The sequence below is a fragment of the Rhea pennata genome, chromosome 2, assembly GCF_028389875.1.
Source record: "Rhea pennata isolate bPtePen1 chromosome 2, bPtePen1.pri, whole genome shotgun sequence".
NCBI classification, from domain to species: Eukaryota; Metazoa; Chordata; class Aves; order Rheiformes; family Rheidae; genus Rhea; species Rhea pennata.
The window spans coordinates 63,466,432-63,483,359 of NC_084664.1; the positions used below are offsets into that span (position 1 = coordinate 63,466,432).

The window sequence follows — 16,928 nt, forward strand, 5'->3', positions numbered from 1 at the left end:
CCAATTTCAAGATGAAAAACCAAAGTAATGCACCCAAAGCCACACTGAAGATCACACAGAAGCAGATCTGGAAACCACATCTCCCCTTCCACACGCATTTCTTTTGCCATCATCATTCTCCTAAAGCCAGTGCTTGTTCTGGAATCTTTTCTGCAATTTTACTGTTGATTCTGGGATGTTCGGTTACTCCATGAGCACTACTCTCACCATTTACACTTGCAGTTGTCTACAACACTAGCATTTAAGTCCAATCTCTTTCAGAATTATCTGTTCTAAACCACTCAGCTGTTGGCAGTGGGGCAGAGGAATCATCGCTAACATGGACAGTAAGAGAAGCTGCCTGTGCTTGCAGAGGATGGCAGGCCTTGTCCAGAACGGATGAGAGGAGCTGCCTATACTGCCATCCGATGCTGTACTGCAGAGAGAACATCTGTGCTTTTCCCAGTCAGTATCTTCCCAAATGTCTGCTCTGATCCGTTCCGAATGTGCCCCGCAGCCAGTCTCCGCTCCCTGAGGCAAATCCAAACATCTAGCTCAGGACTGGCTGCTAGGAAGTAAACTACTTCACTTCTGTCAATAAAAGCAGCCCCCAGCCTTGTTTTTCTGATACTCTTACTGCACTTGTGATATGGAGACACACAAGACAACTTCTTGTCAGAAGATTAGATGGAGCTTTGAAATATTTTTTACTGTCCCTGTTATGGGTGCAATCTGATCAGGAAAAGGATGGTTATGCTGCTATGCCTTTCTCTACTTCTTCCGTAGGAATAAGCTGTACAAGTATATGCTCTAGAAAACATCATCTGTAAGGCTTACCAGCATTGGTAAGCCTAATGCTAAAAAAATACACTCGTACTTGATCCAAAAGAAGAACCAGACAAAGTGTTAAAAGTGTCACATAAAACCATGGCAAGAGTCACAGAGCAAACCTCCCAAATGAAAAACTTTAAAGATCAGGTCTTCCTGAAGCCAGCAGAAATACCTGCAGAGTTCTAAGCCCAAATTAAGTTTATTTCGGGGTTGAGAAAGGGGAGTCTGAGTTATGAACACTGATTATATGTTTGGAAGAACTTAATGAGAAGAATTACCTTTATACAAAAACCGTAGTCTGCAGGTGCATTGTACAACTTCTTGCCTGCTATCAATGAGAAGATATTGCTGTCTTCTAGGTCAGCTAACAACTGCAAATGTCTTGGCTCCTGTGGAAATAATGTGGTTTATAAAGTGTAAGAATAAGACACTGGAATATTTTGCTGCAAGCTTTGCATTCCTTTAAGAACAACATCCAACAGAGGGCAGTGTATGAACACTTTGCTTGTCTTTCAAACAGCTTAAAGTTGTCAGTGCATGTCACTTTTTAAATATCAGCCTGCTTTCGAAGGTGCTTTATACAAGTTGACAAATTCTTATTCAATGATACAAAACACTATAGCCTATTACAATGCTCCTGAGAAATCTGAAAATGCAATAATGTAAAATATTGTTCAAGATACCATTTTAAATAATGAACAATGCGTGTGGAGACTGCAGGTTCTCTCCTGCTAACCTTGTTAACACAACTTCCGTAGCCAAAGTTTGATGCCTGGCTACTTTGATTTTATTATATAGCAATGTCAAGTAGCCATTTTCATGCAACGAGAGCCAAGGACTTGACTCTCATTTGATTATGGCCTGCTTACCCTTTTCTACTTGATTAGAAAGAGGGAGTGGGGGCTTTACAAAGATATTTAAAAAACAACACCAAATACCCATGGTAAAAGCAGAAAATCCTTTCACATGCTAGCAGTGTGCAACTTCTTTTTTAAACTTACCTTTGAAGTTCCTTTTGTAGAACAATAAAGTCCTGATCTCCTCAAACACACATACAATTTCTTCCATGATTTCCTACCCAGCTCTTTCACATGCAAGAAACCTTGAATTTCAGGGCAGCTACTGGAGTTTAAAAAGTTCTGTTGGAGAGGAAAATGTAAATGATGATTGTGTCCCCTACATTTATCATAAAATTGGCACTATATTTGCAGAAAAGAGAAGCAAACGGCAAGTCACTTCTCTGACTTAAGGTGCAGTTTAACGTTATGCTTAAACTGACCTACGACCAAAACCTGCTCCTCCCGTTACATCTATCTAACAATTCCCTTGCACCACCACTAGCAACCTGAGTGATGCAAAGTCAGGTGAACTACTGATTCACTCACAACCCCTCCCCAGCCCAGGTCAAATTGTTATTTTCCTGATACATTAAGTGAAATGGGCAGCTACATTCAGTCTCCCTCCAGTTTTGAGCTCCAAAGCAGGGGAGGTTATTAGACTGCACAGCCAGGGGCAAAGGACGACTACCCTTCAGTGGCAGCTGCGGGTGGATTAGTTTGAATATAGATGTAAAACAGCAGCCTTAGATAGTGTTTCTCTGGCAGAGTGACTGTATTTTCTATATGCTGTGCGGATTTGCAGTGCTGTAGTAACAATCAGTTCAGGTTCATGCACTGACATTTTCATGTGTTCTCCATGTGAATACTTAAATCTCCAAAAGGTTAACCATATTTCTGCATCCTCATTCCTCTTGGCCTTGATCTGAATTGCCACAAAGTAAGCTTATTAATTCTTAAAAATAAATTAACATAATAGCTTGCCACAATTCTGCCAACTAGCCTAACTTGGGATCATGGGCTAAAATCCAAAACTTCATACAAAAGTTTTAGAACGTGAACTACCTACTTCAGGATTTCCCACGCCAAACTCATATGCAATGCACACACATCTGTCCCATGACAAGGGGTATGACAGACAATACAGTACTTAAGTACTTAACGCAAACTGAAGCTTAGAGCAGTCAAATAAATGTCTACAATGGTATCAGACTTCAAGATCCAGAAGTATTTAAATAAGTTAAGTTCTTGACATAATTACAGGGACCACGTATGGAATCATTTGATTTGCAATATGTCAAAGGAAGGAAGTATTAGTTCCGGTTAGTGAGTTGATGGATTGCTCCCTCATTGTATTGGGCTGGATGTTTAAATGACAGAAGGTTTGATAAGTAGGTTAAATGCCGAACTCCTAACACATTCAATAGGGAAAAAAAAATGCATAAACTTGATTGGCCTATCTGCCTCTGAAACTTTGACAGTCATATTTTGGCATTATTTGGTGGACACTGCTCACAGGAAGCAAAACCAAAAATCAATGCCCTCTATCAGCGTTTTTGGTTGTATTAAAACTTTATTGTTTTCCATTTTCTTCCTCTGCTATTTCTTATGTAACAGACAGAAAATGAATAGTTAGTTTTCCTCCTACTTGTACTATGAATCCACTTCTTAACTGTCAGGGGAATAGACCACCAGGAGAAAATATTTTTTCTGCCAGCCTAGGTAAACTTAAACCAAAATAAACTAAGATGCAAGCTTTTTGCACATCTGAGCAAGATGGATACAAGGAAAAACGGTACCCACCATTATTAATGCTACTGTTAAGACTGAAAATACTAGCTCTTAATGCAGCACATGATATTGTGACATGATGTTTAATGTTCTTCCCTATTTTTTATATTATTAAAAAACCCAGCACATTTAACTCAATGTTTGAGGAGGCCTCAGATGCAACATGCTTAATGACTATTAGATTGCAGGAAGTTTACCTTTAAGAAATTACTACTGTCATTGAAATGATGACAAATAGGTTTATCTTTCTTATAATATAAATCTTTCTTTCTTTTAATATAAATGCTTTAAGTAAGATTGATTTTATAGTTAAACAACAAACCAAAGGGAATGTATTTATCTTCTTTCCTCAAATAAACTCCCTGTTAATCCCCAAAGCTTGTTTTTCCTGACTGTACCAAACTAAAACTTCCCAAAAACAATCTACTGCTTTTCACAATATCGTGAGGATTTCCTCTCTCTATCGTTTGAGTTACACTAGGTTCCAAACTTTTCCATCTTCAAAATCATCTTCCTCTTTTAGAGCATCCTCCTTCTAGAAGCACAAGCAAACGTGATTCTCCAAGACCACTGCAGGAGAAAGGCTCCCTAGTGTAAGCGCCTCTAAGCAAAAGTCTGTGGCAAAGTCTGTTCACTCCAGTTGTGCTTCCACAATCAAGTAATGGAAATGGAAATGTTTGCCCGTTCAAAGCGCTTTCTCCCTGTTTGGCCTACTTTCCTGCAGACAATCCAGACTGATGAAACAGGGCATGAAATACTTGCGTGGCAACCTGAGGGAGATGCTCCTGCTCTGCAAGTCTTTAACGCGCCACAATAAGGACGGTCCTAATTAGAGGAGCACAAGTACAAAGTTGATTGAAGGGTGCTTAACACTGTTGTATGTGACATGGGTTTTTAATTCCAGAAATTGGTTTGATTTTCATTTTATTTCCCAGTTAGGAAGGAACGCTAACATTTTAAATTCCTTTGGGTGATCCTGGAGACAGTATTTAATAGATTTTGAAGCAGTTACAGGACAAAATGAACACGCTAGTTCAAAAATAGTGGAAATTTCTTTTATTTGAATAGATGGTCAATGCACATTTGCAAACATGCAAAATGATAGAAATCATGCTAAAAACCCATTATCTGTATTTGTGTTCTCTTTTTGTATTTGTACCTCAGGTTTATAATCCGCCTATGTCATTCTCGGCATTGTTTTTCAAGCATCACTGTCTTTTAATACCGTACCATTTAAGAAATGATGTGTTTTAATTTGGCTTCACACCTATGAATGTCCCCTATTTGAGAAAATGGCTAAGGTGAAAAAGATGTTTTAAGTGAATGACTTGGTCAGAGAACTGATCCTTTGGCATCATCCTCAGGGGAAGAAGGCTATTTCAACCAACTGTGCCACAACTACAGTTCCTTCATGAGCAAGCAAGAAATTGTACAGTAACAGCAAAACTTCAGCATAAATTCAGTGCACGTATCATTGCTACACAGATTACATAACTTTACCAACACATATACAGAAGCTACATACACCTGTAATTTAACTTTCAGAGCTTTAAATAGAATACTTCACAAATGCTACATAAAATTGTCTCTAACTACTTGTACTTATTTCCTATATAATTATTTTTCCTACACAAAAGCGCAGCGACTTGGCTGAACAATCAAGAATTTGGTCTTTATTGTTAACTTTATCAGACATAAACATGGCACACTAAAACCGAAAGGGCCAAACCTCTCTCTCTCCCAAACCCATCTTCCAATGTACAAATTTCTTTTTGCACTTTCTCCTATGCTATGGTATGGAGAATACAGAAGAATACCCCTGTTTTGCTGTTTACAAGGTATATTTGTTTTTCAACAAATATATCTACTGATACTGCTTTAGGAATGACACTATCAGCTTACCATGTGTGAAGCTGATGCAAATGCTCATAATAATGGCAACTCGATTACTTTTTAAAAAACTGATAGGTCAAGATTAGGAGCCTGAAAAACAAATCAGGACCTCTGACCGATCTAATGTGAAAAGTCTGAAAGGGGGCTGGCAGTTACACGCAACAAAATACAAGAGAAGGAGAGAAAGAAAACAGTAAGTGTGTCTTTAAGTAAGTGGACAAGATGATGTTACACAGACATGGCCAAAGCGCATAGCCCCGATGTAGTATTATGTGGGGAAGCTGAACCATAAGGAGTTGCTACAAATACATATGAGTATAACTACAAATACTTTGTGTTTATAATTTACAGCTCAGTGCCATTAGGTCAGATCTTTGTTAGGTATTTTCAATACTACTAACATGCTAACTGCCTACACTGGACTTTCTCTGACCACCTATTTCTAGACTTTCTTCCTTTCAGCTCCTTCCCTCTGTCTCCAAAACCTTTTTAATACATACATACAGATACATACAGATAACTTACAGTACCTGCAAAAGTTGCGACTGTGGAATACTGCCATTTGTTTGCTGGCACCAGGCAACCATTTGCTCTGGAAAGAAATTCTAGACACAAAAAGAGAAGACAATTCGAAGTTATATTACATTTGCACACTTTTACCTAGAATCAGCAGAACATTCTTCCATTCATAATTTTTTAAGCTATTATTCTGTAATCAAATTACAAATCCTCTTTCACAGAAACTAATACTAGGGCTTTCAAGTGCAATTCTTTCCTTCCTTTCACTCACCAAAAGCCATAAGCCATGAGGCCATGCTGACAGAATCTGGATTTTTAAAATATCAGATACACAGTATTTCATAAGGGCATTTTCCAATTGCTTGCTGACTGCCTATTCTGCCACAGGATTTCTGGGCTTCTCTCCCCATCCAGGAAGACTGTTCTGTCAACAACCTCTCCATAACCATGCTTGTTAGGTAGAAGGTGCAGAACAAGAGAAAGAACAGTTTTCTCTACCTCACAGGGGTAGACGGGATGAAAACATATTAAAGGAAGTCTCAGGTGGGGATGCTACGAGATCTCCAGACCAAAGAGCACCTTTACCTTTGATAGTATTCTCCTTCTGTCCAAAATACAGGTCAGTGCTGTATCTGCTTTAACACATGACCTGTTTAGATCACTTGACACGAATCGCCATTCCCAAACGTTAATTATGAGAAAGAGCTCACGTATGATGTTTTTGCTTATTTGTTCAACACTCAGTTTACACTCAAGACTTGCTAAGCTTCAGTCTGTCAATAAAAAGTCCTTCTGCAAAGTCTTTCCCTATAACAAGGGCCCAGTGTTTTTCTTGTAATTATCAGACAGCTATACGCTCTAAACAAATTAATAAAACTTCAGAGAGGACACATGTGCCATAATTAGACCTGATCACTGTGTTGCATTCCCTGCTTCACATGCCAGGTATGAACGATCTCAAAGCTGATATCTCTCTTCTCTCCCCCATCATGCCATCACAGCATAGACAGAAGCAAATATTGTGCAAGAACGTGCTTTTAGACTTCATGCACCCTACAATACCTCGTTCATGCTGAGTCTTTACATTGCAAAGGTCAGCTAGCTTTCTGCCTCCTAAATGAACGAATTAATTTCAGCTCTTGGCCTCCAACTCTCTTTTTCATTTGCCATGTTTAAAAGTACCTATGTAATTCGGTACACTGAACTTACTATATACAGCAATTACATTAAATCACTCTTGAAGTTTTTAAACATTCTTTGAACGCTGAAGACATGCAGAAATGCCGGAGATAAAACAATGACTGATTATAACAAGATGAATCATAACAAAAATGATTCTAGTTTAGAACAACTGTCACTCTTCAGACCAGATAAATTCCATTCCTGAGGGCAGGAAGAGAAGGGCTGAAGAGGAATCACCTTCCTGCCAGGTAACTTGCAAGATAAATTACAAAAGTTAACATTCACCAACTTCTTTGAGTAGAAACAGTGCCATATGGCAACAGCTAATGCAATGGAGAGGAAGCCTTTGCATTCCTAAACCAAAAGAACGATTTATTTGCTGACTGCCAAAAGTTCTGGGTTTTACTCCCATACTCTGTTATTAATTCAAGTATACCACATTAAACCAATTCTTACAGTATAAAAAATGCTGTAAAACACTCAGATGTTCATAGGTTATCATCCAAGAAGTTCAACAGAAGTGCAGGATTACTAGCATGCCATGCACAGGAATGTTTCCAGGAGTAAGTCAAAGCACAGGTTCTTAAAACAAGCATTAGCAGATGACAAAGGTATGTGCAAATACACATGTGAATATGCAGCAGTTGTGCACTACTGTGTTCATGAGGAAAAGCAGTAATTTCTCAACTTGAGCAGCGTGTTTTCATCTCTACAAATGTCAGTCTGACCCAAAATTTGTTCAAACCCAAATCTTCCTTGGATTCTCCTTCCTTCAGCTACCAAGATGGATTGTGCCAACTGACACAGGACCACATCACTAGCCCATTCCCACTTGATTGTTTAGATTAAAACGTAAAAAAATAATCACCAAATAAGCAATAACACTGCAAACAGTTAAAAATTACAACATTTTAAGGATCTTACAAAACCAGGGCTGAGTACAACCATGCTGTATAATATCATTTACTTTTCCAACACAGATAAACATGAGGAAAAAGAAGGAATAAGTTACTATGAACAGTAAAGAGAGAGCACACTAGTAAAGCAGAGCCATAGGTGAATCACTGTTCAACATATATAATGATAAACTGGGAGTTACTTGTATGTAATAACTATCTGGGGGTTACCCAGAGGTTTCTTTATTACCGGCAGAAATTAAAAGGCCTGGGCACTGTACATTATTGTATCAATTTACTTCAAATCAAGGAACTTTGAAGATAATGAGTAAATTGCACCTCTGCTTTTTTTTTTTTTTTTTTTTTTTTTTTTTTTTTTTTTTTTAATTAATGAATATATCACTGTCTTGGTCACTCTCCAACATAGCAGTAGCCACTTCGAAACAAGTATATTTGGTAACCTGAGAACAGTTGAGTTTTTTGGGCTAGGAGGAGAGTACAAGGAATTTAAACATTGGTTAAAATTTGTGAGAAAATAATTTTTATATATATACACACAAACACACGCATGTGTATGTATGCGTATGTGTGTATACACACACATACACACAAACATATATATATGAACATATAAAATACTGTTTAATACCTAGTATTAAACAGTGCCCAGTAGTGTTATTCTGTGTTAAATGCTTTACAGCGCCTTCCTTTACCCTGGAATGGCTGATTCCACAGTCCTCCTACACCTCCTTACCACTCACATCCATACCCCACTGACTCTGCAATACATCCCTCTTTCTGATTTAAGCAGCTATGTAATAAGACTCACCATGGGATTTTTGAAAAATTCGTATTTTGCGTAATTCTTCCTGAACAAAAATTTACTTTCACTTCCCATTGTGGACTCAACTTGGACTATGAGCTCATGGTCTTCCAAGCACCTCTCTGTGGAAAAAGAACGTAAGATTAGCATATGACCAACTAGCAAAAAAAAGCAACTAAACTAGCAACTAAAACAACTCAGAATAGTTCTATTATCTTTTATGAACTTAATAAACCTTTTATGCATTTGAAATTATGCTGTAACAAAGTATCTAAAAGAACTAGGACATAAGTATAAAGAAGTTGATGTTACGTGGCAAGCATTCTGCAAAGATCTTCTATATCAGGGCTTAACAAGTACAGACTTTAGAGAAAGAGAAGTATGTAAGATGGTTTGTGTACCTTAATGCCTGGCACTACCTTAAATAAAACATACTAATCACTTCTTTTGGTGTTTGGTGTATACTCTAGAAGTGGTTAGGTAGAAAATTTTCAGAAAAAAACAGTTGCAAAAAGACTACTGTTAGGTCTTGAACTGTCACAGGAATATAATGTCCTATTTAACCACACTCTATAAAAATAGTTCATTTCAAGGTGAACTTCAAGCCTGTATTGTAGATACTAGACAATGAGGTTTATTATGAAAGAGGTCACAGGATCTACTTTACAGGAATACTGACTGAGACAAATGTTTTGTACACATGACAGGGCAATTTTCTGCTCTAGATTTGGTTACAAGGTAACTCCCCACAACCGCTACTACTTTGGTCAAAAGAATGGCACATCAAAGCACGAACAGATAGCATAACAAATCCAATTCACTGAAAACAGCAACTCAAAAGAGGGCAGTTGGCACAAGTGTATACTACTTAATGAATCATTATCTTGGCAAATAGTCAAAAGTTTCTAGGAAAATATTTATGTATTTCTCCAAAGTCTAATAGGCAGCACTTTCATCTCTTACGTAATACAAAGTAAAAAATGAGGTCAAAAAACAAAACAAAACAAAACAAAAAACTCTTTTCACAAAGTTCTACGTAAAATGCATACAATTTGCTGACCAAAAAAGTTTGGATAGCCTCTTCCCCACTTTATATTCACACATCCTTACATTCTCAAGGCTAAAAATGCCAAGCTACCATGCAAATTCTCTTGGGGTATTTTCAGGATAGAAAGCAAGCAGCAGTAATTGGTATCTCAAATGCTAGCAAGTTTTTGAATAGCACTTACATTAGGAAGCTAGGTTTTAATTATTATTTGACTAAAAACTTAAACCTATCTCTGAATGATCCTATCATCTTTTTCACTTGCATTTAGAATATCAGCCATGATCAGTTCATTGATAACTTCAGAATTACCACGTTTACGGGATCTCCAGTCTATAGACTATGTTTCAAGAGGTTAACACTGAAGATAGCAAATAGTTGGTTGCTCATTTATAAAGAGCTGCTCCTTAGTGCATTAGCCATAACATCACTTTATAATGGCAGTTTTTCGACTAATGTACCAGTGTTCACTTAAGGACATTTTGTACCACCTGTGCATTAATCACCTAAACCGTCACATTATCTAGAGGCTTCCCAGATGAAGTTTCAGGTGCTGCTACTGATCTATCGCTACTACCACGGTTTTAAGCAGCTGGTAAAATCAAATCTCCTCTCTCCATACTGTAAGAATAGTAGGCCTCTGGTGGAGGAATGAGTTTTTGTTTTTAAAATTACATCTAAAACACATTCAATTGTTTTGATAGGAACCTTCATTACAGTATGAACCCTGAAAGACCACATGTTCTGCTACTGGCTTCTCCTGTTATTTTACAAGGTTGCAATCTTTGCTTTCCTAACATATTGGATGATGACTGTCTAAGGACTGAGATGAACTATGTCTCGTGTTTTATCTTGAGGAAATGCAACATAGATCAACATTTCTCAATTTGTTTTGCATTTTATTTGTGAGCTTGTGTGCATACAGCCAGTAAATGTTTATTAGATACTTTATGTAACTAGTCTAGATGTATTTCTTCATCAAACTAAGACCCTTTTGAGACTCTGGCACTCCTGCTGGTTTAACATTCGCATTTTTGTTTTGACAGTGAAAGTCAACTTGAGGAAAAGGTGCAGCAATTTATGAGATGGGCATGTAGAAAGCCGGGCAGTCCTAGTCTGTTTGCTACTGTTTCACAGAAGTTGCACACTTGGTCAGCCCTTGTGAGTTGCACTTGGTTAGTGCAAACATAATGAAATGCCACTTGCCAGACCAGCAACTCAGCGTCAGCCCTGCACTGAACTGTCTGCTACAAAACTAGAGGCACAGCTGTGAGTCACAAAAGTTCAATAGGTCAGTCTGTTTTCAAGTGTCACTGCAGCTAAACTGACCAGAAATGTCTCCTCCTTGTTTATCTGATAGGCTCAATTCAGTCTTCTGTACAGACTTCCTGCAGACGAACAGAACAAACTTTTTTTTCCCCCTTTTCTTTTCCTCCTCTGAAATTGCTTTGTATTATTATCTAAACTTATACGGAAGCGCACAACTTATAAAAGATGGGAAAGTGAGCTGGTTGTGTCTGTTAAGAAACTGTTCCACTTTTAATTCCTTTTGAAGGTGAAGCAAATTCAATACATACATAAACAAGAAAATGTATGTATGAAACTATACAGTGATTGTTTTTTCTAACCCTACATACAATTGAGAACTCTACTACTTTTCTACTTCAGCTGTGTTAAACAGTCAATTCATGAGCTGGGGGGGAAAAAAAAAGAGAGAGACACTGGCAGGTAAAGATTCTTTCCATATCCAGAAACATACCATCATGAAAAGTCTGTCTTCATTATTACTATTTCTGTTAATGTCCAATACAAATATCTCAATCCTTTTCCTAAATTGAGATAGTTAAGAATGCAGCAGCATATAGGGAGAATATTACATTTTCAGAGGAGGTAAGGTATGTTACTAACATAATGAATTCAAGTTTCACAGACTTGTTCTCAGGCTGCCCAATAAAAAAAAAATGTGAAATGGTTCTGCAAACTGAGCTCCTTTGGAAAATAAGAGTAATATTAGCAAGACCATGAAAGAAAGATAGTAAGCTTTTTAGAGGTAGTCTGTTTGGTGGGCTCCAAGATTACCGCCTAGAGCATTAAGTCATGCAGGATATCTTGAGTAAGAAATAATGTCTTCTAGAAACATGTAATTCTTACTGCTCTTAAAAACATTTTTCTGACCACATTGATAAATACCTTCCTATCCCTGTTTCATACTTCTACTGTATCAGATGTGCTATAAGCAATCTTATTTGTAGAGGGAAAAATATGGAATACCAAACACTGAGCAGGAACTTCACCTAAGTTTCTTTTTTACAGATTACTGCCATGATGTGACAGCTGAAATACACAGGGAAGCATGGAATTACTTAAGCTACTGAGAAGTAGAAATACATGGCCATATAAACAAAAAATTCCACTAAACCTGGGTGGACGGATAAAAGTTGGTATTTGAAATGTATTGAATATGTATATACTTTCGTCCCCAAAGTACAAGGAACTGGATGTTATTTTTCCCACGAAATGAGCCATTCTGTTTCATTTTCTGTCCACATCCTTTCCAACACTTAAGTGTTCATATCCTTTCAAATACTTTATATATAAAGTCTGTATCGTTGCACCTTCTCTGAGATTTTAAACATTTTAATATTTTGTTTTGACACTTAAACCAAAGGATTAGAGTGTAATCTCTGTTGCAGCTCTGTTGCATGGTCTACAGTGGACGATCCCGAAGCAGCCCTTATGGGAAAAGTTTCGGGACGGCCGAAGTCGTAGGCTGCGCACCGTGTTTCTGGGGACAATGTGGGCCTGGCTTTGTGCTTCCGCGCGAAGAAATGGAGCTGGAGACGGGCAGGTTCGAACGTACACACAAACGCAGCCTGATGAGTATCTTGCTCTTTTCCCATCATTGTTAATTACCACGTTATTTGTGTGTAAACAGAAGCTTTTGATTTCCTAATCAGCCTCCTGCCCGATTCATTCAGAGATGTCACCCACCAGAGTTTGACAGCACAATTAGTCACCATGGAGGCTATTGTGATGTCACAAACACTGAATTGTGGCATCACTGAATGAATCTGGCAGGAGAAGGATGTTGCTTACAAAGGAGAAGGCTTCTGTTTACACAATACCTTGGTGAGCAGCAAGGATGGGAAAGGGACCAGAGAGAAAGAGCGCCCGGTCATTTAATGAGCATTGGTAACGCTAGAAATTTTTAAAGGTTGTTTAGACCTGCAGATGGGGCGTGAGGAGCTAAGGAAATAGGGAGTCCCTCGTTTATACCTGAATTCTGCACCTTGTCCTACGGCCTCAGAACGGAAAGTACGCCGCGCACACGTACAAAGAAGTGTTCCGTGTTTATTTTTTACGTGAATTTGTACGTTAAGAGAGACACCTGATTAAAAACATTAGGTAAGCAGGATATCTTATGATTCTTAGATTTTTTTTTTGAACGCTACTCTGTAGAGTAGTGAATTTCTGTGTTTAATAGTATCAGTTAAAGGCACTACATTTCCAGTAAACTGTTTCATTTTGTAAAATAGGGGTTCTGAATTACATTTTTAGACATAAAAGCCTCTGTTAGCTGCAGCTAGCATTCACAGTTCCAATGCTTACATTTTGCCTTCTTCTATTTCATAGCAAAATTTCAGCATGAAGTATACTGAGTAATACTCCAAATGCTATACTTTTTAAAGCAATTAGTCTATGTTACATAGAATTATACATAGGGTATCTCAGCAATAAGCAATTGCAAGCTGCAAATCAGAACCCTACAACTAATCAGTTCCACAAAATAACAGCAAAAGCAAGACTGAATAACATGAGATTCTTTCAGGTACTGTAATTAAACCAATTCACAGCGTTATTTAATTCCCCACAGTTCTTCCTCTTGCTGCCTTCTTGAAACTGTAACCATGACACCTTAATTTCAATCAGGTGGAGGAGCTGCTGCCTGGAGAGCAGATGCCACTGTTGGTCCAGAAATTGCCCATGGATCGCGGGTGGTACCACCATTTTCCCCCTCCTCAAGTCAAGTTTAGCCGTCCCCCTCCCCCACCTCAGCATGTCTAGCTTTCATACACATTCCTGTAGGTATGCAGAGCTGAGGCTCTTCACCCAGGTCTCCCAGCTGGGGATGAGCTGAGCTGTTTCATAGGACCAAGACACTAAGGATCAAGCCTAATTTGCCTAAGCTGTTTCTTTCAAGTAGCTTCAAACCGCAGCAAGGTAACAGAGCACTAGCGTGGTTAGATCAAAAAATATATATATATACATACACACACACACACACACACACACACACATATACACATATAAATACAAAAGAAAAATAGAGGATGGGAAACAAGAAGGACTTAAATGCTTACCACATCAAATTGTAAAATTTTAACACATAAAAAGCATGTATGTGACTTCAGCTAATTTTACAGATAAAGGCAGTGACCAGAAAACGTTCCGGCTGGAAGCACATTAATATGAATTATACATATGTTACGTTCCCAGGTAACCATGCCACCCCTTTGACCATTCCCTACCTAATCCTAGGTGAGGGTGATGCTCCACTAGAGTCCAGCTGTTATCATCCACACAATGACTTTTGTAAACCAGCAGCTGGCAGAGGTCCCTGGCTGTCATGTCTGCTAGAATCTCCACCACTTTGCTTGTTCCATCTTCACTAAAGACTTTTACATCCTGCAACATAAAGGATACACTTACAGATCAACAGCTCCAAAAAGATGTAAACCACACAGCCACTGTAGAAAAGCATCGTCTTCTCGTTACAATAGCAAGCATCTTGGCAGCCAGGACAAATGACACGTATGATTTACTTTATAACACTTTTTCCGTCATGCCCCTTGCCTGCTTCCCCTCCCCCTGCCCCAACACCTCCCTGCACTAAACAAAGATTAAGCAGTGTTAATGTGAACACATACCCAGGGAAAGTGAGAGCGCATAGGGTCTTTATAAAGCTGTATAAGGGAAGCAAACATGAAACAGTATCAAGAGAGTACTTCTGCAGTAGCAGGTAAAAGAAATCCAACCCGGTCAAACAATAAACACAATTTTCTTTGTAATGCAGTTTGAGGCCTTTGAACATTCGCAGCGAAACAGGCCAAACCCCCTGAAAATTAAAAAATGGCTCTCCGGTTCCCTACTAACTTTTGATTGTTTCGCTTTTGGAAGTTCCACTCGCAGTTCGCTCGCAGATCAATTAGCCAGCATAGTCCACGCATTTCGCTCCCTTTCCTGGCTTCTCTTTTGATCTTCGCTTTAAAGTAGCTTGAACCCAAACGTGCACATACTGCACACTCTGAGTGTTAATGGAGATGAAAGCACAAGTCAGGAAGCTTCTCCCCACCTCCTGATTTATACAGATGCTTTCCTCTTTGCATTGTTCTGCTCCAACGAGACACACTTACTGCAACATTTTTTTTTCTCTGTGCAATCAAACATGCAGGTTCAGGATTTAGATTAACTCCACGCTTAAAACGTTCTGCATCCTAGCAAGAGAAGACAAAAACCTGGAGGGTAATCGGATATGGAAAATCTTACCTCAACGGCACGTAAAAGGCAGCAGTCAGAAGAACAAGATGGCATTTTAAATACAGATTGCCTCTTGAGAGAGAGTTTGTTCTCTGCCTCTTCCAACCCTTTGCAGACTACAGCTGCACGCTCGGGGGCGTTTGTAGTGTCAGTGGCTCACTGTACTGTACCTGTCACGTAGCCCCTGTTCTGGGGACTGTTTCTGGGGAGGGAAACAACTCTGCCAGAGCTCCACTCAAAGGGTTACACGCAATCTTTGCGGTAGTGAATCAAACCACACTGTGCAGACCAATCCTAGCCCTCCCTGTGACTGATGTAATCGTTTCCCACACACTATCAGACTTCCAAATTATTCCCCCCCCCTCGCACGCGCGCACACACACACACACACAAATTACAAAGGAAATTTGTTTTGCGACCACCCATGGATGCTTAAAAACCCTCCGATAACCAAAAAGTTCAAAGGAGAAGAAAGCAGAAAGCCCGGAGCCGAAAAGCACGTGTGCTCCCGCAGCCCGGTTCCTTTGGCGAGCCTCTCGGCAGCCCAGCCTCGCAGCAGCTCGCGGCACCCGCGCGCAACTTCAGCACTTGAACTTCCACTCGGCTCGCTGCCCCCTCGCGCCTCCCCGGCGCGCTTCCTCCGTCCGGCCCCCGGCTCCGCTCACCAAGCGCCCGCTCAGCGGGCCGAGCCTTGGCGCCAGCGGTTTTAGGAGGGCAAACGGAGCCGCTCGCAGCTCCGTGCCACAGGTTAGACGGGGGCCAGGTGCGGCGGGTCCGCGGGCCCCGGCCGCCACCGCCTCTTTTCTTCCTCCTTCGTCCTCTCCCACCGCTATGTACAAATTCGAGCCCAGTTAGGGAGGAGTTAAAGCTTAAGCTAGCCGAAGTGACTCGAACCCCTGCTTCATCTGACAGCAGGGATGAGCCAGCTCTTTGAGAAGCGGGCTGGGGAGCAGCGGAGGGGGGGAATCCCGGTTGCTGTCGCTCTGGGGAAGGTATGCGTGCTGCACAATGTTACAGCTGCGCTCCCACTCCTGTCGCGCTTTACCGAGTCACAGACATCCCCGCATCCCGAAAAATCCGAGAGCACTGTGCGTGGGGCGGACTGCCCCCGTTATTTTATTTTATTTTTGTCCTCTGGGCAAGTCTATTTTCTGTAATTAGCACACATTTTACAGTAAAGAAGCGTATTATACGCACGCACAGAGCGAGCTCGGTGTCGGGGTACTAGCAGCCTCAGCAGCCCACGCTGCCACAATGAACCTTGTTTGTTGAATAGGGGGAAATGAGTGAATGCCTGAGAGACACTGACCAAAAATGACATCAATCTACAACAGGGGCGCACAACTCTCACGTTCCCTCTCTGAATGGGCAAGCAAACTTAAAACTCAATATTTAACGAAGTCAGAAAGAATAATATGCGTCCATTTATTTTACTACTTTTTGTCACGTTAGGTTTGAAAGGCGGGACACAATGGAGCAGAAGGCAGTGAAAGAACTCATCTCTGTTTTCAGCTTTCTCTGTGCACATGACTCCGCTTTCCGTATTGGCACAAAACTATTTTGGATGGATTTCCTGCCTCAGGAACCAACCTGGT

The 16,928-nt window shown here is 39.9% G+C and overlaps 1 protein-coding gene across 3 annotated transcripts in view; it reads right to left on the bottom strand.

The window, feature by feature from the left end:
• Positions 1-16,928, bottom strand: part of GRB10 (growth factor receptor bound protein 10) — a 151,632-nt gene that overhangs the window by 13,254 nt on the left and 121,450 nt on the right. For all 3 annotated transcript variants that reach the window (XM_062569618.1, XM_062569620.1, XM_062569619.1), the window contains exons 6-10: positions 14,325-14,481; positions 8,757-8,872; positions 5,861-5,935; positions 1,812-1,949; positions 1,089-1,199 (exon numbers count right to left, since the gene is read on the bottom strand). In XM_062569618.1, coding sequence (XP_062425602.1) covers positions 1,089-1,199; positions 1,812-1,949; positions 5,861-5,935; positions 8,757-8,872; positions 14,325-14,481 — 597 coding nt within the window. The remainder of the gene's footprint in view (positions 1-1,088; positions 1,200-1,811; positions 1,950-5,860; positions 5,936-8,756; positions 8,873-14,324; positions 14,482-16,928) is intronic.